The sequence below is a fragment of the Cetorhinus maximus genome, chromosome 7 (genome assembly GCF_964194155.1).
Source record: "Cetorhinus maximus chromosome 7, sCetMax3.hap1.1, whole genome shotgun sequence".
Lineage (NCBI taxonomy): Eukaryota > Metazoa > Chordata > Chondrichthyes > Lamniformes > Cetorhinidae > Cetorhinus > Cetorhinus maximus.
Window position 1 is genome coordinate 37,342,928 of NC_135885.1, and position 22,087 is coordinate 37,365,014.

Sequence of the window (22,087 nt, forward strand, 5' to 3'; positions counted from 1 at the left end):
GGCAAGAGCAACGGCCAGCCGGAGGAGTCAGCTGGGGACTCATTTCTATTTTTCATGTCACCTCTAATTGCAAGGTTGAGGCGAGCTGCCAGCAAGAAGCTTGCTTGCCACAGGCAACTCACCAATTAGCAGAGAGGAAACACAGAGTTACTACATCTTAAGTATGCAACAGCATAAAGAGGTGGTGTATTCTTTGCAGTCAAAACAGGAAAGCAACACTGTAGCTGCGGAGAGCTGTCTAGGGACAAGAAGGGTTCCAATATGTCTCTGAAAGAGCAGTAAAGGCCTTGGAAGAATGTATCATCCAAAAGAAAGCATTTCCCTCAGTGCTGCATGGAAGTGCCAGCCTAGATTATGCGCTCGAATCTCTGGAGAGGAACTTGAACCCAGAACCTTCCGACTTGGAGGTGAGAGTGCCAATGCTGAGTCAAGGCTTACACCTGACATCAACAATTGGCAGCCTTTCACAAAGATCTTACAGTGCACCAAGATCCATTAAAACACATCTCACCTGATGCAACTGTAGAAGTTTTGTTGCTTGCAGCAAAGCGGTAAAAAGGTGGATTATCACAATGCAGGACAACAGGGTTTACAGGCTCTGTCTGTTGCATCTCAAACAACAACTCTTCCATTGTCTGAATAGTGTTGTTACGACATAAGTATATTACTACTTTCTTTATCTGAAATGTGATAGATTCAGATATATTATTGAAATGACAACTTTAATATTGCACATTTAATGTAGAAAAATTTTGAACGAACTTTACAGTAAGGTAAGGAAACATGGAACAAAAACAAAAATTACTGGAAAAACTCAGCAGGTCTGACAGCATCTGTGGAAAGGAAGACAGAGTTAACGTTTCAAGTCTGTATGACTCTTCATCAGAACTAAAGAGGAATAAGAAATGTGGTGAAATATAACCTGTTTAAGGGGAGTGGGACAGGTGGAGCTGGATAGAGGGCCAGTGATAGGTGGAGGCAAAGGAGAGATTGCCAAAGATGCCATAAACAAAAGGTCAAAGGGGTGTTGGCGATAGTGCTATTAGCTAAAGGATGTGCTAATGGTGACATTAAGGGTAGAACGCAGGATGAGCAAATGACAGATGGCCCGAGTGGAGGTGGGGTGGAGGGGGAAGGGATCGAAATAGGCTAAAAGGTGGAGATACAACAATGGATGGAAATAAATTTTTAAAATAATAATAGAAATAGGTGGGAAAATAAAAATATATATATAAAAAATATATAATAATCATTAGAAAAAAGGGGATCTAATAGAGAGGTATGGAGGTAGCTACAAAGCATAGAGCCTGGGTGGGTGAGGCACGGCTGCCAATGGAAGAGTGAGTCTAAAGTGGAGGGAAAATGCATGAGATGCCAGAATCAGAGCAACAGGATATTTTGGTGTAGGTTAATAATGGAGGAAGTTATAAGCTAGGGAGGGTGAGACCATGATGGAATTTAAACATAATCATGATAATTGTAAACTTGAGTTGTTAAGGGATTGAGAGCCAATGTATGGAACGGGAGAGGGGCAAGAGAATGAAAGGGCATAGGTTCTTGGGTTAATTTTTGGCTTATAACAAAAGTTTCCTTTATAGTGCCTACAGTGCCTGTTCCAAATGGAATGGAGTGTCGCCAATATGCTTCAGTCACATTATGGAATGGCTATATCAATTGTATCAACATCATACATCCAATGAGCCTAGCCCACAGGTTGTAACCACTGTGCACATGTTACCTGTGATGGGGTATGCTAGGCATTTCTGGCATGTTGCAGACCTTAGGCCTATGTGTTCAATAATACAAGGTGCCCACCATTATATTATCCTTTCCAATAATTTCTCTTCTGGTATTTGTAGACCAGGAAGATCAGTGTCAGCAAAGACAATAATCCAGAAGAAACTCCTCATAGAACACTAATTAACATTTGAAATTACCAGTGCAACTGCACACACCTTGGAGAATACAGTCAGTAAACTTTACACAATTGTACCAGATAGATCAGGTGGAGCAAATGGTGATATTAAAGAAGAAGCTATAACTTGCTGCATAGAGTGCTTCAGGGATGGACAATGATTTTTTGTTCTTTGGGAAATCAAGCACTGTGGTGAAACTGAACAGACATGCTGTGCTCTTATTGTTACTCTGTGGGAATGTATTTGGAAGTGTCAGCCCTGCTGCACCATGGAGTACCTAAATCTTTAAAGTCTGGGAAGACATAGCTATGCCTCAATGGTAAAAACTGGAATAACTTGTTTGGTACATTTATGGCAACAAGTTGACTGATCCAAGAGATGATCCTATGCTGCTTAGAAAGAAGTGGAGGAGGAAAAGTTAAGAGAGGAGATGACTTTGATTTCCAGTGGCAGCCTCATACCTATAGTAAAGGTTGGTTATAAAACCTTTTGCAGCTGATCTGAGTTATACAAGATTATTACAGGTTTAGATAAGGTAGACAGGGAAAAAAACTCTTCTCATTAGCTGATGGTAGAAGGGGACATAGATTTAAGATTTTGGGCAAGAGTGCAGGGGGAATGTGCGGAAGAACTTTTTATTATGCAGTGGGTAGTAATGACCTGGAATTCACTGCCAATAGGGGTGGTGGAAGTGAAACAATCAATTATTTCAAAAGGAAATTGAATGGGCACTTGAAGGAAATAAACTTGCAGGTTTATGGGGATCAAGCAGGGGAGTAGGACTGACTGGTTTGCTCTGTGGGGAGCTGGCATGGGCTTGATAGGCTGGATTGCCTCTTTCTGTACCATACTCTATGACTGATGGCATAGCTGTGCCATTCACACTGCTGAGCTACAATTTGTGAAGAGTGGCATAATGGTGAATGCAGGCAGTTCAGCTCTGTTGTGATCATTAGAAATTTGGCATTCTTGCTTTTGTCCTGATAAGTGGAAGACAAAAAACTTTGGCAACATGTCTCTCTTTTCAGCAAGATTTGAAAATTCTAATCCTTGTACATCATATCTGTTGTTGTCCTAATCTACTCACATACAACAGAAGGGATGTATCACTGCTAACTCCACAAAGGCTGATCAGAAATTGCAGAGCAATCCTGAGATTATTGCTCCATTTTTCATTGTCTACCAGTGCGTTCCAGGCATTTTCCATTTCTGATCCAGGAACTTCATCGCCATACTGGAAAAAGAACAGAAAAAAGATTGGTTGTAATTGTAGATTTGGACTCAAATTATGAGCAAGTTCACAGAGATGGCAGCTTTTGAGGCTGATCTGATTCAATTTTTTGAAAACAAGTCTATCAGCAATATTTAATTATCATAATGTTTCTATGCCTTTCAATAATATCCTTCCCATTTTGAAAAATATTTAAGATCCATGGAAAGAGCAGTGAAAATATCCCCAAGGAGCTTCTCAGCCATAGATTCACTAGAACAATTGCAGGATTGAGAGGTGATAGTTGTACAGAAAGGCTTGAAATATTGAGGTTAGCCTCAATAGGATCAGGGATTTTTTGTACACAAGTTCGCCAACTGATTCAACTATCGCTGAAATGGCTATGAAGATTGATAAAGAAGCGGGATGATAACAACGATGTCAATTGGGTTATTTTTAAATACAACGGACACCTTATTGTTCCCGATTCACAAGGCACAGAATGCAAGGAATTCAAACTTCAATGCACAAATGACTGGAAATTCAAATTGGATGGGGTGTAAAATGGGCAGCCAATGCAATTGGCTGCTAATTACCCATCGGGTGGGTTAGGTTAAAATTACCCAGAGGGTTCTAATAGAGGTTTCCAAGATTATGAAGGATTTTCAAGGGATACACAATTAAAGATGTTGCTGAAAGGAGAGACAAGTTACTGAAGCTGTTTGTCTTTTACTCATCAGGACAAATGTAAGGATGCCTAATTTCAAATGATAGCAACAATTTTTACTACAGGAGAAAAGGATGGTGATTGATTGGCAAGTTGACTCTGATTGGCTGAGGCATTGTCATGGTGAAAGCAATGGGGAAACCTTGGGCTCCCAAGCTCGCAGTAAAACTAAGAAGGCACAAGGCTTGAATATATTCCTTTTGTTTGCAGAGAATGGGTTGCTGCATATGAATGAGTGTCACTTCTAACAAGTGTACATGAGCTATGTTAGGAGCTCGACTGATTATCTTTAATTTGTTGTTAGTGTAGCTATAAGTGCACTCAGGATTGTTCAGCAAGTGCTGCCACAGAATCATATCTAACAGTAGACATTTTGCTTTCGTGATGCCACACAATTGAGCAATGTTGTGTATGAATTTCAGTGTTGGTGCGATGTCAGGTACATAGGCTACATGTGTCTATGATTGGCTGATTGAATTAAACAGCATGTTCATAATAGGCAGAGTACAGACCATACTCAACCAGCCTGTGCTGTCAATGTCTTATTAATTACATTGTTAATGTTTAATAGCAATGATATTGTTAAACAGGTGATGGGTATGTGTATACCTATAAATGAGGACAGCTGGGACACTGGGAGTGAGAGTAATATTTACTGAACTAAGTCAACAAACGCTCTCAAGCAAAGAAAGCAGCTGTGTCTTGGTTTTAACTTCACCAGTCAGCATGGGTCTGATTAACACGCGCTTGCAAAACCCAAAACAAAATGTCTACATTAGACGTGATTCTGCAAATGAGCAGCACTTGCTGAAAAACCCTGAGTGTCCTAATAGCTACAGCTCACTGCAAACAAAAGGAATATATTCAAACCTAGTGCCTTTTTTGAATTACCTGGGAGCTTGGGGAGCCATAGTTCCCCATTGCTTTCTCGATGGCAACGCCTTGGCCAATCAGAGATGGCTTGCCAACTAATCAGCACCTTTATCTCCTGTGATACAAATTGTTGTGACCAGTTGAAATTTGCCATTCTTACGTTTGTCCTGATGAATGCAATATGAAAAGCTTCAGCAACATGTCCCTCTTTTCAGCCAACAAGTCCTGTGCTGCTATGCGGCTGATAGTTGAAGATATTTACACCAGTTAGTGAATAGTAAGATAATAACTAAAAGTACGAAGGGGAATTTATAACCAATTTTACATACTGTTATTAGAAAATGGGTGGCTGGGACAGGCACTGGGATCATGATTCATGATAAACCCATTGATTCCAAAGCAGGTAGCACAGAGTTGCCAACTTTGTGCTGCCTGCACATTTCAATAATTTCGGCGTTCAGCTGGTGCTGACTGTGTTGTTGATTGGCTGATGCAGCAGGCAGGCCATATCATGAGTGGAAAGCACCACTTAATGCCAGCCTACACTACTTAAAGCGATTCTGCACCTCAAAGGGAGGTGCATTCTGGTTGGAACAGGTGCTGGCAGTTGTGTAAGGAGTGAATCTGATCTGGGAAACATTAAAACATGGCACATCATGGGAGAGAATGGAATCCAAGGTTTTCAGATGCTGCCCTGGGGAGGAGGTGGAAAGAGTGGTGTTTTCCATCTGCAGGGCGCTAGCAGGCCCTGCATTCACACAATGAGAAGGCAGTTGGAGCAGATAGCCATGGAGATTACTGGCAGGAGTCAAGACCCAAGGATCTGGATACAGTATCACAAGAGTTCAATGACCACACACTGGCATCTTCAAATACCACATCCTACCAATTGCACCAATGCACCACACCCTAATCACTCAGGACGCATACCTGACGTTCACATAATCCACTGTACCCTTACAAAGAAAGCACAGCTGTAGGCCTCACACCCAAATCTCATAGCTTGTACACAATGTCAGCTATTCAATCATGACTGTCACATCAATTAAACTCACAATATTCAATCATACATTCCTCACTTTCTTGCAGGAGAAGGTGGTGCACAACTGAATGAAGTAGGATACAACTGGATAGGCATGCTTATATGCCCCACCTCCATGGAGGAGATGGTGTTTGCCATTATTGGGACACCATCATCCCCATTTCACATTCTTATCTGATTTATAAGCTACAAATGGTGTAAGCATGGACCTCATACATTCCCCCTGCCTATTCTACAACCTTATCCTTTTGCATTTCTCCTTACAGATATCCAAGAAGTGCAACCTGGCTAGGCTTGCATGTTAGAGCTCTAAGGAGACTCATGCACCCAAAAACAGATGCAAACAATTTCTATCCCAGAATGTTTTATAACAAGTGCTTGTTGAGGCAGACAACATAACATCTAAAAGAGAGTTAGATTGGAAAATATCGAATGTAACTTCTTTACTCCAAAAGGGAGGGAGATAGAAAGTAGGAAACTACAGGCCAGTTAGCTTAACATCTCTCATAGGGAAAATGTTAAAAGCTATTAAAGACCTTATAGCAGGGCACTTGAAAAAATTCAGAGTAATCAGGCAGAGTCAACATGGTTTTGTGAAAGGGAAATAATGTTTAACCAATTTATTGGAGTTCTTTGAATAAGTAACAGATGCTGTAGATAAAGGGGAACTGGTGGATATACTGTATTTAGTTTTCCAGAAGGCATTTGATAAGGTGCTGCATCAAAGGTTATTGTGACAAATAAAACCTCATGGTGTAGGGGGTAACATATTGGCATGGATAGAAGGTTGGCTTGTTAGGATAGGAAATAGTTAATAGTCAATAAGTGATTAAGTTAGTAATTAGAGATTAATGGATTAAGCACATCACTGGGTACATATAAAGGGAAAACACACCTGTTGTGGAGGGGGAGTGAGGAAGGAGGAGGACCTCCTCGTGGGCCTGGTCTTTAACAGGTCCAGGCAGCCGAGGGGGGTGTCCAGCTCGACTGCCTTCCCCTCTTCGTCCGTGGCCGGGTGTCCCTGGGGAAAGAGCATGTGGTGTCCGCCAGCACGTTGGAGGCCTTCCGTGATCAGAGCGCACTGCGGGGGCTGGGGTGCATCATTTCTCCCCAGAACCACATTTTTGATTTGAAGTTTGTAAGTTTTCTTTCATAGTTTTGTTTTTGGTTGTCCTTTTAAGAGACTATTTCTGCCCCACCCAACCCTCAATTTGTTTAGTTTGTTTAATTTGAATACTCCAAAGAGTATAAAGGGGAAACAAATCTGGGGCGGGTGAGGAGGGAGGAGGACTGGAGTGCTGCTTTGGGCTGCATTAGAGTGCTTAAGCTGGGGCTCGGTGAAGAGCGGTGGCCTTGTTAAGTAGTACCTGGTGAATATTTCTTCTGTCCTTAATATTCTATAAACTAGAGGAAGTAAAAATAAAGGGAGTAATTTAAGGGTAAGTCATGGCAGGGCAGTTCAGCAAGTGGAGACCTCCTCTTGTGCGATGTAGGAAGTCAGGGACACTTCCAGTGTCCAGGGCAAACACATGTGCAGAAAGTGTCTTCAGCTGTAGCTGCTCAAAATGTGCATTTTGGAGCTAGAGCTGCAGCTGGAGTCACTGTGGAGCATCTGCAAGGATGAGATTTTTGTGGATAGCAATATACAGCGAGGTGGTCACACCACAGGTAAAGAGTGCACAGGCAGAAAGGGAATGGGTGACCCCCAGACATAGTAAAAGGTAATGCAGGACTCCTTGGGATCTATCTTTCTCTCTAACAGATTTTCAGTTTTGGATACTGCTGAGGGAGACGGTTTCTCAGGGGAATGCAGCAACAGCCAAGTCCGTTGGACCATAGGTGGCTCAGCTGCAGAGTGGGGGAGAAAAAAGAATGGGAGAGCAATAGTGATAGGGGATTCTATCATAAGGGGAACAGATAGAGGTTTTGTGGCCACTTACATGACGCCAGGGTGGTATGTTGCCTCCCTGGTGCAGGGTAAAGGATGTCACTGAGCGACTGCAGGACATTCTGAAGAGTGAGGGTGAACAGCTAGAGGTTGTGGTCCATATCGGTACCAACAACATAGCTTAAAAGAGGGATGAGGCCCTGAAAGCAGAATATAGGGAGCAAGGAAATAAATTAAAAAGCAGGACATCAAAGGTACTAACCTCAAGATTGCTCCCAGTGCCGGGTGCTAGTGAGATCAGGTCTGGGAGAATAGACCAGATGAATGTGTGGCTGGAGAGATGGTATAGGAGGGAGGGTTTTAGATTCCTGAGGCATTGGGACTGATTCTGGGGAAGATAGGGCCTGTACAACCTGGACGGGTTGCTCCCCAGCAAGACCAGGACCAATATCCTTGCGGGGTATTCGCTAGTACTGTGGGGGAGGGTTTAAACTAGAATGTCAGAGGGATGGGAGCCTGAGCAGGGAGACACAAGAAAGGGAAACAAAGATAGGAATGAAAGACAGAAAAGTAGAAAGCAAAAGTGGAAGGCAGAGGAAACAAGGACTAGCTGCAAGTAGGGCAAAAGATGTGTAAAAATGTTAAAAAGTCAAGACTAAAGGCACTGTATCTGCATGCACAGAGCACTCACAATAAGGTAGATAAATTAACAGCGCAAATAGATGTAAATGGGTGCGATATGATTGTGATTACGGAGACATGGCTGCAGGGTGACCAAGGCTGGGAACTGAATATCCAAGGGTATTTGATATTTAGGAAGCACAGGCAAAAAGGATGGGGTGCCATTGTTAGTTGAGGATGAAATCAGTGCAATAGTGAGAGAGGATATTGGCTTAGAAAATGTAGATGTAGAATCAGTCTGGAGTTAAGAAGCAACAAAGTGCCGAAAACATTAGTGGGAGTTGTCTGTAGGCCTCCAAATAGTAGTGGTAAGGTAGGGGATGGCATTAAACAGGAAATTAGAGATGCATGTAAAAAGGCTGCTACAATAATCATGGGTGACTTTAATCTACGTATTGATTGGGCAAACCAAATTAGTAATAATACTGTGGGAGATTAATTCCTGGAGTGTGTACGAGGTGGTTTTTTTAGACTAATACGTTGAGGAACCAACTAGGGAACAGGCTATCCTAGATTTGGTATTATGCAATGAGAAGGGGTTAATTAATAACCTTGTTGTGCAAGGTCCTTTTGAGAACAGTGACCATAACTTAATAGAATTCTTCATTAGGATGGAAAGTGAAGTAGTCTGATCCGAAACTAGGGTCCTAAATCTAAACAAAGGAAACCGTGAAGGTATGAGACATGAGTTGGCTAAGGTAGATTGGGCAACTTCATTAAAAGGTGGATAGGCAATGGCTAATATTTAAGGAACGAATGTGTGCATGGCAACAGTTATACATTCCTTTCTGGTGCAAGAACACAACAGGAAAAGTGGCCCAACCATGGCTAACAAAAGAAATTAAGGATAGTACTAGATCCAAAGAAAAGTCATGTAAAGTTGCTAGAAAAATTAGCAAGCCTGAAGATTGGGAACAGTTTAGGATTCAGCAAAGGAGAGCCAAGAGATTGATTAAGAGGGGAAAAATAGAGTACGAGAGTAAACTTGCAAGGAACATAGAAGCGGACTGTAAAAGCTTCTGTAAGTATGTAAAAAGAAAAAGATTAGTAAAGACAAATGTAGGTCCCTACAGTCCGAAACAGGAGAATTTATAATAGAGAACAAGGAAATGGCACAGCAATTAAAAAACTACTTTAGTCCTGTCTTCAAGGCAAATAACTAGGGAACCAAGAATCTAGTGAGAAAGAGGAATTGAAGGAAATTAGCATTAGCAAAGAAATAGTGCTGGAGAAATTAATGGGACTGTAAACCGATAAATCCCCAGGGCCTGATAATCTACATCCCAGGGTACTAAAGGAGGTGGCCATGGAAATAGTGGATGTGTTAGTTATCATCTTCCAAAATTCTGTAGATTTTGGAACATTCCTGGCAGATTGGAGGGTGGCAAATGTAGCCTCAATATTTAAAAAAGGAGGGAGGGTGGAAACAGGGAATTACAGACCAATTAGCCCAACATCAGTAGTGGGGAAAATGTGAGATTCCATTTTAAAGGATGTGATAACAAGACACTTGGAAAATATCAACAGGATTAGACAAAGTCAGCATGGATTTATGAAAGGGAAATAATGTTTGACAAACCTACTGGATATTTTTGAGGAAATAACTAGCAGAATAGATAAAGGAGAATCAGTGGATGTGGTGTGTATCTGGATTTTCAGAAAGCTTTTGATAAAGTCCCACATGAGATTAATGTGAAAAATTAACACACATGTGATCGGGGGTAATATTTTGGCATGGTTTGAGAATTGGTTAGCAGACAGAAAACAGAGGGTAAGAATAAATGGATCTTTTTTGGAATGGCAAGCGGTGACTAGTGGGGTTTTTCTTTTGCTCATTCAAAGGATGTGGGCTTCGCTGGCTGGGCCAGCATTTATTGCCCATTCCTAGTTGCCCTTGAGAAGGTGGTGGTGAGCTGCCTTCTTGAACCACTGCGTTCCATGTGGTGTAGGAACACCCACAGTGCCATTGGGAAGGGAGTTCCAGGATTTGAACTCAGCGACAGTGAAGGAATGGCGATAGATTTCCAAGTCAGGACGGTGAGCGACTTGGAGGGGAACTTCTAGGTACCACAGGGATCAGTGCTTGGGCCCCAGCTATTCACACCATATATCAATGATTTGGATGAGGGAACCACATTTAATATTTCCAAGTTTACTGATGACATGAAACTTGGTGGGAATGAGAGTGGTGAGGAGGATGTTAAGAGGCTTCAAGGCGATTTAGACAAGTTGAGTGAGTGAGCAGATACATGGATAAGTGTGAAGTTATCCACTTTGGTAGGAAAAACAGAATGGCAGAGTATTATTTAAATGGTGATAGATTGGGAAATGTTGATGTACAAGGGTATCCTTGTACACCAATCATTGAAAGCAAGCATGCAGGTGCAGCGAGCAGATAAGAAGGCAAATAGTATGTTGGCCTTCATTGCAAGAGGACTTGAGTGCAGGAGCAAGGATGCCTTCCTGCAGCTGTACAAGGCCCTGGTGAGACCACACTTGGAGTATTGTGTGCAGTTTTGGTCTCCTTACCTAAGAAAAGATATACTTGCCATTGAGGAAGTGCAGCAAAGGTTCACCAGACTGATTTCTGGGATGGCATGATTATGTATGAGAAGAGATTGGGTTGACTAGTCCTGTATTCACTGGAGTTTAGAAGAATGAGAGGGGAACTCTGAAATGTATAAAATGCTGACAGGGCTAGACAGACTGGATGTAGGGATGGTGTTTCCTCCGGCTAGGAGGTCTAGAACATGGGGTCATGGTCTCAGGATACGGGATTAGCCATTTAGGACTGGGATGAGGAGAAGCTGCTTCATTCAGAGGATGGTGAACCTGTGGAATTCTCCACCACAGAAGGCTCTGGAGGCCAAGTCATTGAACATCCTCAAAAAAACTCCAACTAAGTTTGTCAAACATGATTTCCCTTTCATATATCCATGTTGACTCAGCCTAATCAGATCATTATTTTCTAAGTGTCCAGTTATTAAACCCTTTATAATAGATTCTAGTATTTTACTTGCTACTGACATCAGGCTTACAGGTCTGTAATTCCCCGTTTTCTCTCTCCCTTCTTTCTTACATAGCGGGGTTTCATTTGCTGCCAGATGTAAAATTGTCATTGTGGACAGGCTGCGCATTATAGGGTCCTCCTCATTTTCACTTTCATTGATTTCAGTGAAAATGAAAAGCAGGCAGTTTCTATAATCTGGAATAAGGGCCCAGATTTTCATCCTCAAAGCAGGAATTGCAAGTTGAGCTATATCCCAACGTCACAATCCTGCCTCCTGCCTGGCAGTTTTCACCCATGCTGTTTCATTATTGGGCTGGATTCTGGACCACCACTTCTAGAAGCTGGCCCAAGATGGGAACGGAGGTGGGCAGATGGCAAAGCGGCCAGGTTTGAAGGCCCACTGCTGTTCGCTGGGACATTGGCCCAGTTCTGTATGGGTGTTAGGCACACTAGCCCTCACCGCTCACCCAACCCCCATGCCTCCTCATATCCCCCATGTGCTCTCCATACCTCCCATGACCACTCACCCAGTATCCACTAGAGGCAGAACTCATGAGCTCTATAATAATATTATGAAATCAAATAGCCATTCAAAAACCTCGTCAAGAAACCTTAAAAACTCTTAGGTGTTCATAAAACTTTCAGTGAAACACACGGTCATTCAATTTCCACTTGAAAAAGATACTTACTCCTCTTAAGTGGTCATAAAAGTGTCAAAAGGTCATTTAAAATCCTCTTCAAAAACATAATCCTACGAACTGTTCTTAAAACTGCCAATAATCAAAATAAAGCTCACCGTCTCCTTGATAGCTATACCAGAACCCCTGCTGAGCAGAATCCATTAATGGGGTTTGAAGCTCAGCCAAACATTCATCATGGGATTCTATTTCACACTGTGTCAACAAAAACTGCAGAACTGAATATATTAAGACCTTTGAAGTTGTGGAACAGGTGACCATCTGTTCCACTGCTTCAAAGGCTCAACAGATCAATGTAAAGATTAAATCACAAGGGAAACTGATACATTAAAATCTGAATTTCAATACTGTTGAATGTAAAAGAGAACTTTATCCTCTGAATAAAGTACTTTAATGCATATGAACATTTTCACAGTGCTGGTCAATTTAATGGTCACCTACCTTTTCAAAACAAAAGCGCTATCATTAACCACTATATTAAAAACACATTTAACATATACATGTTAAATTGTGACATGTGAAGTTGTCAATACCTTTTGAACTTACCTATCAAAGGCTTCAGACTAGGCTTCCCCCTCTGTGGTGCCGTAAACCCCGTCTCCTACCTAAATGGGCCCAGCTCCAAGGAAATGGTTGGGGGGTGGGGGGCGTTGCTGTCTAAAATGCCCACTCCCGCAACGGAGTAGCTAAGGGTAGGACTGTTGCATGCAAGTTCACTACCCGGACCCTTAACCCACACCCTTAAAAATCCCACACAACAGAATTGGGAGGTGAATCCCAGAATCAGGTCGTGTCCACCATTTTTAAATCTCGCACCTCTGTTCTGACACAGACGGAGGCATGAAAATCCAGCCTATGAACTTCACATCTCGGTGACCAATTGGAAATCTACCCCATACACTGTTTTATTTTCATTGTAATAAAAAAAGCAACACCTGCATGCTATAAAGCTAAATTTAGCACATTATATATTATTATCGAGAAAATTTAACCAATTCCTGCTATGTCAAACTTTATTCATTTTATAGTGTTAACATGCTGAAGAAATGGGATTAAATTCATTGCATTCATCTCTCTCTTGATTAGTATCTTCGTTGTCTGAAGATTTTGATGTCATGGCATAAGCCATGATTAGCAATGGGGCAAGGAGAAGAGGCAGGTCCCAAGAACTACCTCAGCCAGTACAGGGATTAAACCCATGCTGTCAACATTATAAAGCTTTATAATGCACCACCAATTTAAGATTGTCGTTTGGGCTCACAGAGTGGCGCATTTACGTGCACTGGAAGCTACATATATCAAAATACAGGGCTCTGTTCTTTGCGGACAGAAAGAACATGTACACACATTGCACCTGTTTCAGTTCAACAAAACAAGTGACAGCCATTCACTGACTCATTCCTCAGGGCAATGCCTTGACCAATCAGGGTCAAGCTGCCCAGTTTAAATTTCAAACAATGCTTGGCAATTAACTGTCAGTCACTATCACTGGTGCATTCTCCATGGCAACACCTCTACCAATCAGAGTCCACTTGCCTACCAATCAGCTCTCTCTTCCATATAGTATAAATTGTTGTTTTTCCCTTATATTGATATTCTTGCGAAATGTCCTGATGAGTGCAAGACTGAAAGCTTAGACATGTCTCTTTTTTCTGCAATGCCCTCTGAAATGGCCTAGCAAGCCACTCAGTTCAAGGGCAATTAGAGATGGGCAACAAATGCTGGCCTTGCCAGTGACACCCACATTCCAAGAATGAATAAAGAAAAAAACGAAATGAAACGTTACCTTGGCAGTCATATACATGAGGTTATTGAGAACCAAAGAAGTGGCCTGTGGAGACCCCCAGCCATTTCCTTTTAATCCATATTCCTCAATCATTTCCTCCTCCTTGTAGTTAGCTTGTTCATCAGGAGTTTGTGGGTTTGATGTTATGGGGAGAAGTCCACCATCCACTAGCTCAATGTTACGAAGCCACGGCAAAAGATAGGTGAGCATAATTTGACGGCCATTTGGGTGAGTGGTTGGAAATCTCTGGCTAACCTCTGGTCAAAGAGATGTAAACAAAACATTGTCTTCCCTTGGTACTTTAAAAAATATACATGTAGTAATAGTAATTGTGTCAATGCAAAATAGCCTAGATGTTACCGTATTATAGTTGATGTTTAAGATAGAAAATATAGAAACTCCTTTCAGTTATTTTACAGGAAGTGCTAAATCACTTCACAAATGTACAAATTGTTCACAGAACTTCCCAGTTTGTAAGGAAATCCCAAACATAAAGAAGAAATGGTGAAAATATATATATTTTACTGTAGTAGTTCAGAGGTTGCAAGAGAAAAAATGTTTTTAAAATAACAATGTTCATTTGAGGCATATGTAAGAAAACATATTCTTGTGTGGCTGTTATCATGGTTCGAACAGTACTGCATAAAAATCAAAATTCATAACTGTGGGAAATAATGATACAAATCACTGTTATTTTTGACAGTTCACAGGTGCTTGACTTTAGAAGCTTTGGGTTAGATTTTAAACTTGTGGATTAACTGCCCTTTAAAGAAACCACCTGAAGTGAAATTTAGGCAGTTTCTATAATGGGCAGCCAATCAGCAATGTCAGTTTTACACCTGGGCATCAGTTTGAAAGACAGCACCAGGCAAAGCTGTTAGATAATGTCCTGCATTTATGGATTTCATTTTGCTTAAGTGAAGTTCATAAACATTTATGATTTGCCATCAATTGTGTAGAAAGAAATAACCAGGACATTGTTTCTTTATAAACTGCATGCTTTTGTACTCACATTTTGGTATTTTGGCAATTAAAGATTTAATTCTGAATGACATTGTTATTCATTTTACCAATTGAGGCAGGAAAGACTGTTTGTAACTCTCAGTGAAGTTCAAAGGAAAACTGAACGTATCAGCCCATTTTTGACCCAAACATGAGGTCAAGCTGATGTTAACTGTCAGGTCTCACTGCCATGTCACCAGTTTACTTCCTGTGCAGAACCAGTCAATAGTGGCTGCCATCCTGCAGAAATTCATGGACATGCAAGTAGGTGTTCTGAATGGGGCTCTGTAAGGCGTCCCATGGAAGGAACAGTGGTAGGTTAGAGTTGGGAGAGTGTCTGGGGGCAAGGAAGGCCTGAACCTTAACTGTAAGGTCTAGAGATGCACTCCGGCTCCTCCAAACCCCACATACAAAAGTGATAAATTTATATTTTTTCAGAGTCTTTAAGGAATCCTGGCTTGCCTTTAAATGGCATTCCAGGAGTGATCAAATTTCTAAGCCTTTGGGTCCACTGAAAATTCATTTGTGTTTCCCAAGATCCCAGACCTAAGTTGTTTTTCTGAGCCGTTCTCTACTTCCATGTACAAGTTAACAACACAACCTTTCCTATACTGTGCCATTTGCAAAGGTTTTGTGGGTTCTAGAGCTGGATATAAACAAACCATTTGGGCTTAATCTTAATTCTCAAAAACCAGTGGGTTGGGTCAAGTGAGATGCTAAAACTTAAAAATCTCAAAGCACACCCAAATCCATCTCCATACCAGCCATATCTGGGTTTTACAGAGACGGGGTAAGAGGTGGGCAAGCTCTCTCATGAGGCAGGTTGGCCAACTAAATATCTTAATAAGGCTGATCACCTCTGATTACTTCGCAGGTTTGACCGTAGCTAGTCAAGATTCCCAGGCCTCAGGGAGCCTGACAGCTGAAGGGAGGAATGAACCATCTTCAGGATAAGCTAAGTGTTTTCCCCCTCAGCCCCCTAAATACCCCCACACCCAGCAGACTACGTCTCTTGCAGGGAGTTAGGAATTGAACTACCCTATGCTCCCACTGGCTCCCAGCAGGTGGCTGCAGCCTGCTGCAGAGTGCTTCCCCCAAGCCTGACTGGAAGCCAAGCCTGTCAATCAGACTGACTTCTGGGCAGGTAATATGTCAAACCAAAACTATGCTGTTGTGGATTCAAACCTCTAGGACATACAATGAAACCCAAAATTCAGGATTTTCCTACAGAAACCCTCCTGCCTACTCAACCCATCCATCAAGATTCAAGCCTTTCACTTTGGTGTTAAAGACAAATTTATCTTCTTGAAAAATACAGAAAGAACAATATTAAAAATCTGTCATGATTGGCTAATTTTATTTTGTCTCTTCCAATGAATTCACACTGCATGTTTTCTCTTTTAATTTGTGCTTATGATTCCTAGAAGAGAAAAATATGTCCTAAATGAGCTATTATTTTCTAATATACTAGAGAATACCTGAAAACATAGGAAGCGTTAGCTCAGGATACATCCTTGCCAATTCATTTGACAGTTGAGACAATGACACAGAATATAGATGAGGTAATGGCCCATGTGTTCCAAACAGAATACTATCAGGTTTCTGCTCAGCCACTTTTTTGGAATACAGGAATAGTTTTGTTTCCAGAATCTGGAAAAAAGAATAGATTGTAAAGTCAGCTGTTATCATGAATTTAAACTGGATGCCACAAATACAATATATACATTACTTGTACGAGTTCTGGACTCATTACACAGTATTTATGTCTTCTGTTAAGCCTGGATTAAAATTGCAGCATTTGAGGGATTAAGATCAGGGAGGAAGGGGTGGGATGATGCTTAACTGGAGAGAACCCAAAAACAGCCCACAAATTGTGATGTGCGATTAACAAATGCCCATTGCATCTGCTGCAGGCAGCAGGCCAACTTTTTTGCATAACAAAAACAAAAATACCTGGAAAAACTCAGCAGGTCTGGCAGCATCTGCGGATAGGAGCACAGTTAACGTTTCGAGTCCGAATGACCCTTCAACAGAACTAAGTAAAAATAGAAGAGAGGTGAAATATAATCTGGTTTAAGGGGGGGTGGGACAAGAAGAGCTGGATAGATGGCTAGTGATAGGTGGAGATAACCAAAAGATGTCACAGACAAAAGGACAAAGAGTGTTGAAGGTGGTGATATTATCTAAAGGAATGTGCTAATTAAGGGTAGAAAGCAGGACGAGCAAGGTACAGATAGCCCTAGTGGGGGTGGGGTGGGGGGAAGGGATCGAAATAGGCTAAAAGGTAGAGATAAAACAATGGATGGAAATACACTTAAAAATAATGGAAGTAGGTGGGAAAAGAAAAATCTATATAAATTATTGGAAAAAAACAAGGAGGGGGAAAATCGGAAAGGGGGTGGGGATGGAGGAGAGAGTTCATGATCTAAAATTGTTGAACTCAATATTCAGTCCGGAAGGCTGTAAAGTGCCTAGTCGGAAGAGGAGGTGCTGTTCCTCCAGTTTGCGTTGAGCTTCATTGGAACAATGCAGCAAGCCAAGGACGGACATGTGGGCATGAGAGCAGGGTGGAGTTTTGAAATGGCAAGCGACAGGGAGGTCTGGGTAATACTAGCAGACAGACCGAAGGTGTTCTGCAAAGCGGTCACCCAGTCTGCGTTTGGTCTCTCCAATGTAGAGGAAACCGCATTGGGAGCAACGAATGCAGTAGACTAAGTTGAGGGAAGTGCAAGTGAAATGCTGCTTCACTTGAAAGGAGTGTTTGGGCCCTTGGATGGTGAGGAGAGCAGAAGTAAAGGGGCAGGTGTTGCACCTTCTGCGGTTGCATGGGAAGGTTCCGTGGGAGGGTGTTGAGGTGTATGGGGTGATGGAGGAGTGGACCAGGGTGTCCCGTAGGGAACGATCCCTGCGGAATGCTGCCAGGGGGGGTGAAGGGAAGATGTGTTTGGTGGTGGCATCATGCTGGAGTTGGCGGAAATGGCGGAGGATGGTGCTTTGAATGTGGAGGCTGGTGGGGTGATAAGTGAGGACAAGGGGGACCCTATCATGTTTCTGGGAGGGAGAAGAAGGTGTGAGGGCGGATGCGCGGGAGATGGGCCGGACACGGTTGAGGGCCCTGTCAACCACCGTGGGTGGAAAACCTCGGTTAAGGAAGAAGAAGGACATGTCAGAGGAACTGTTTTTGAAAGTGGCATCATCAGAACAGATGCGATGGAGGCGAAGGAACTGAGAGAATGGGATGGAGTCCTTACAGGAAGTGGGGTGTGAGGAGCTGTAGTCGAGGTAGCTGTGGGAGTCGGTAGGCTTGTAATGGATATTGGTGGACAGTCTATCACCAGAAATTGAGACAGAGAGGTCAAGGAAGGGAAGGGAAGTGTCAGAGATGGACCGTGTGAAAATGATGGAGGGGTGGAAATTGGAAGCAAAATTAATAAATTTTTCCAGGTCCAGACGAGAGCATGAAGCAGCACCGAAGTAATCATTGATGTACCGGAGAAAGAGTTGTGGGAGGGGGCCGGAGTAGGATTGGAACAAGGAATGTTCCACATACCCCATGAAGAGACAGGCATAGCTGGGGCCCATGCGGGTACCCATAGCCACACCTTTTATTTGGAGGAAGTGAGAGGAGTTTAAGGAGAAATTGTTCAGTGTGAGAACAAGTTCAGCCAGACGGAGGAGAGTAGTGGTGGATGGGGATTGTTTGGGCCTCCGTTCGAGGAAGAAGCGGAGAGCCATCAGACCATCCCGGTGTGGGATGGAGGTGTAGAGGGATTGGACGTCCATGGTGAAGAGGAGGTGGTTGGGGCCAGGGAACTGGAAATTGTTGTTATGATGTAGGGTGTCAGAGGAATCACGGATGTAGGTGGGAAGGGACTGGACAAGGGGAGAGAGAATGGAGTCAAGATAGCAAGAAATGAGTTCCGTGGGGCAGGAACAGGCTGTCCCGGTCTGCCGGGACAATCCTGTTTGTGGATTTTGGGTAGGAGGTAGAAGCGGGCCGTCTGAGGTTGGGAGACTATGAGGTTGGAAGCTGTGGAGGGAAGATCACCAGAGGAGATGAGGTCAGTAACAGTCCTGGAAACAATGGCTTGATGTTCAGTGGTGGGGTCATGGTCCATGGAGAGGTAGGAGGAAGTGTCTGCGAGTTGACGCTCAGTCTCTGTGAGGTAGAGGTCAGTGCGCCAGACAACAACAGCACCACACTTGTCAGCGGGTTTGATGACAATGTCAGGGTTGGACCTGAGAAAACGGAGTGCAGCAAGTTCAGAGATAGACAGGTTACAGTGGGTGAGAGGAGCAGAGAAATTGAGACGACTAATGTCATGCCGACAGTTCTCAATGAAAAAATCAAGAGAAGGTAAGAATCCAGAGGGAGGGGTCCAGGTGGAGGGAGAATATTGGAGGTGGGTAAAAGGATCCGTTGAACGGGGAGAGGACTCCTGCCCAAAGCAGTGAGCACGGAGACGAAGGCGGCGGAAGAAGAGTTCAGCATCGTGCCGTGCCCGAAATTCATTGAGATGAGGGTGTAAGGGTATGAACCTAAGTCCTTTGCTGAGCACTGAACGTTCAGCGTCGGAGAGGGGAAGGTCAGGGGGTATGGTGAATACACAGCCGGGGCTGGGATTGGAAGACGGGATGGGGACAGAGGGACAGGCAGGGGTGGAGGGTCCTGGATGGGTGTTGGTGTCGATGAGTTGTTGGAGCTTGCGTTCCTTTGTACCTGAAAGAAAGAGACAAAGTTTCTTGTTGGGGCGTCGGATGAGACGAAGAATAAAATGAAACTGGGGGCACGCGCAGCTTTGAAAAAGGGTGCGGCGGTGCTGCTGGAGGGAGAGGTTGAGTGTGTTCATATGACGGCGCATGGCACTGAGTGTGGATCTCAGAATGCGATGAGAACAGCAGTCTGAGGAGCGTTGTATGTCATGGAGATAGCTAAAATCCTGGGTGGGTTCGAAACATGAGGGAGCCCCAGCTATGCCTGTCTCTTTATGGGGTATGTGGAACATTCCTTGTTCCAGTCCTACTCAGGCCCCCTCCCACAACTCTTTCTCCGGTACATCGATGATTACTTCGGTGCTGCTTCATGCTCTCGTCTGGACCTGGAAAAATTTATTAATTTTGCTTCCAATTTCCACCCCTCCATCATTTTCACACGGTCCATCTCTGACACTTCCCTTCCCTTCCTTAACCTCTCTGTCTCAATTTCTGGTGATAGACTGTCCACCAATATCCATTACAAGCCTACCGACTCCCACAGCTACCTCGGCTACAGCTCCTCACACCCCACTTCCTGTAAGGACTCCATCCCATTCTCTCAGTTCCTTCGCCTCCATCGCATCTGTTCTGATGATGCCACTTTCAAAAACAGTTCCTCTGACATGTCCTTCTTCTTCGTTAACCGAGGTTTTCCACCCACAGTGGTTGATAGGGCCCTCAACCATGTCCGGCCCATCTCCCGCGCATCCGCCCTCACACCTTCTTCTCCCTCCCAGAAACATGATAGGGTCCCCCTTGTCCTCACCTATCACCCCACCAGCCTCTGCATTCAAAGGATCATCCTCTGCCATTTCCGCCAACTCCAACATGATGCCACCAGCAAACACATCTTCCCTTCACCCCCCCTGGCGGCATTCCGCAGGGATCGTTCCCTCCGGGACACCCTGGTCCACTCCTCCATCACCCCCTACACCTCAACACCCTCCCACGGCACCTTCCCATGCAACCGCAGAAGGTGCAACACCTGCCCCTTTACTTCCCCTCTCCTGACCGTCCAAGGGCCCAAACACTCCTTTCAAGTGAAGCAGCATTTCACTTGCACTTCCCTCAACTTAGTCTACTGCATTCGTTACTCCCAATGCGGTTTCCTCTACATTGGAGAGACCAAACACCTTCGGTCTGTCCGCAAGTATTACCCAGACCTCCCTGTCGCTTGCCATTTCAAAACTCCACCCTGCTCTCCTGCCCACATGTCCGTCCTTGGCTTGCTGCATTGTTCCAGCTCAACGCAAACTGGAGGAACAGCACCTCATCTTCCGACTAGGCACCTTACAGCCTTCCGGACTGAATATTGAGTTCAACAATTTTAGATCATGAACTCTCTCCTCCATCCCCACCCCCTTTCCGATTTTTCTCCTCCTTTTTGTTTTTTCCAATAATTTATATAGATTTTTCTTTTCCCACCTACTTCCATTATTTTTAAGTGTATTTCCATCCATTGTTTTATCTCTACCTTTTAGCCTATTTTGATCCCTTCCCCCCCACCCCACCCCCACTAGGGCTATCTGTACCTTGCTCGTCCTGCTTTCTACCCTTAATTAGCACATACCTTCAGATAATATCACCACCTTCAACACCTCTTTGCCCTTTTGTCTGTGACATCTTTTGGTTACCTCCACCTATTACTGGCCCTCTATCCAGCTCTTCTTGTCCTACCCCTCCCCTTTAAACCAGATTATATTTCACCTCTCTTCTATTTTTACTTAGTTCTGTTGAAGGGTCATTCGGACTCGAAATGTTAACTGTGCTCCTTTCCGCAGATGCTGCCAGACCCGCTGAGTTTTTCCAGGTATTTTTGTTTTTGTTTTGGATTTCCAGCATCCGCAGTTTTTTGCTTTTAACTTCTTTGCATGATTGCCATGTGAAACCAATGCTAAATGCGCTGTTGAGTGGCTGCATGCCTCAGCAGAGGGCCCAAATTCATGCGAGGACAGCATCACTTAAAGGTAGCCTGCAGTAACTAGTTAAAATTGGAGGTGCATTCTGGCTGAAGGAGTTTGCAACTGCTTCTGGAAGCCTGAGCAGGAAGAAGAGTGAATTATTGCACAACAGGGGAGAGCACACTCCAAAGTTTTCTGACATTGCAGTGGATATCTTGGTGGAGATGATGGAGTGGATATGTGATCAATTGACAGGAGATCATCTGGACAAACTTCACGTAAGAAGTGAGACCAGATAGTCTTGGGGGTCAATTCCAGGAATCAAACCTTGAGAACCTGAATGCAGTGTGGCAAAAAGTTTAATTACCTCGCATGAATATTTAAAGTTAGTGAATTCTCCTTCAAATACCATATCCCACCAATTACACCACTAGCTTTACACAATGTTCAACACACATTAGCTGCATCACTCGCCTGCCAAAAATCTCATGACTCATATCTAATATTCATAGTTTCATCTCATCCTCACACGCCTAGCACTGTTGCAAACTCTGAGTTTTGCATCATCGTCACACACTTAACACAGTTGCAAACCTTA

The 22,087-nt window shown here is 43.4% G+C and overlaps 1 protein-coding gene across 6 annotated transcripts in view; it reads right to left on the minus strand.

The window, feature by feature from the left end:
* The window catches only part of LOC144682720 (protein furry homolog), a 520,809-nt gene that overhangs the window by 172,252 nt on the left and 326,470 nt on the right, over positions 1-22,087 (minus strand). For all 6 annotated transcript variants that reach the window (XR_013577095.1, XM_078545350.1, XM_078545351.1 and 3 more), the window contains exons 31-34: positions 16,312-16,483; positions 13,832-14,088; positions 3,004-3,150; positions 512-680 (exon numbers count right to left, since the gene is read on the minus strand). Coding sequence is in view for 5 of the 6 variants with exons in the window: in XM_078545350.1 (XP_078401476.1) it covers positions 512-680; positions 3,004-3,150; positions 13,832-14,088; positions 16,312-16,483 (745 nt within the window). In the remaining variant the exon portion in view is untranslated. The remainder of the gene's footprint in view (positions 1-511; positions 681-3,003; positions 3,151-13,831; positions 14,089-16,311; positions 16,484-22,087) is intronic.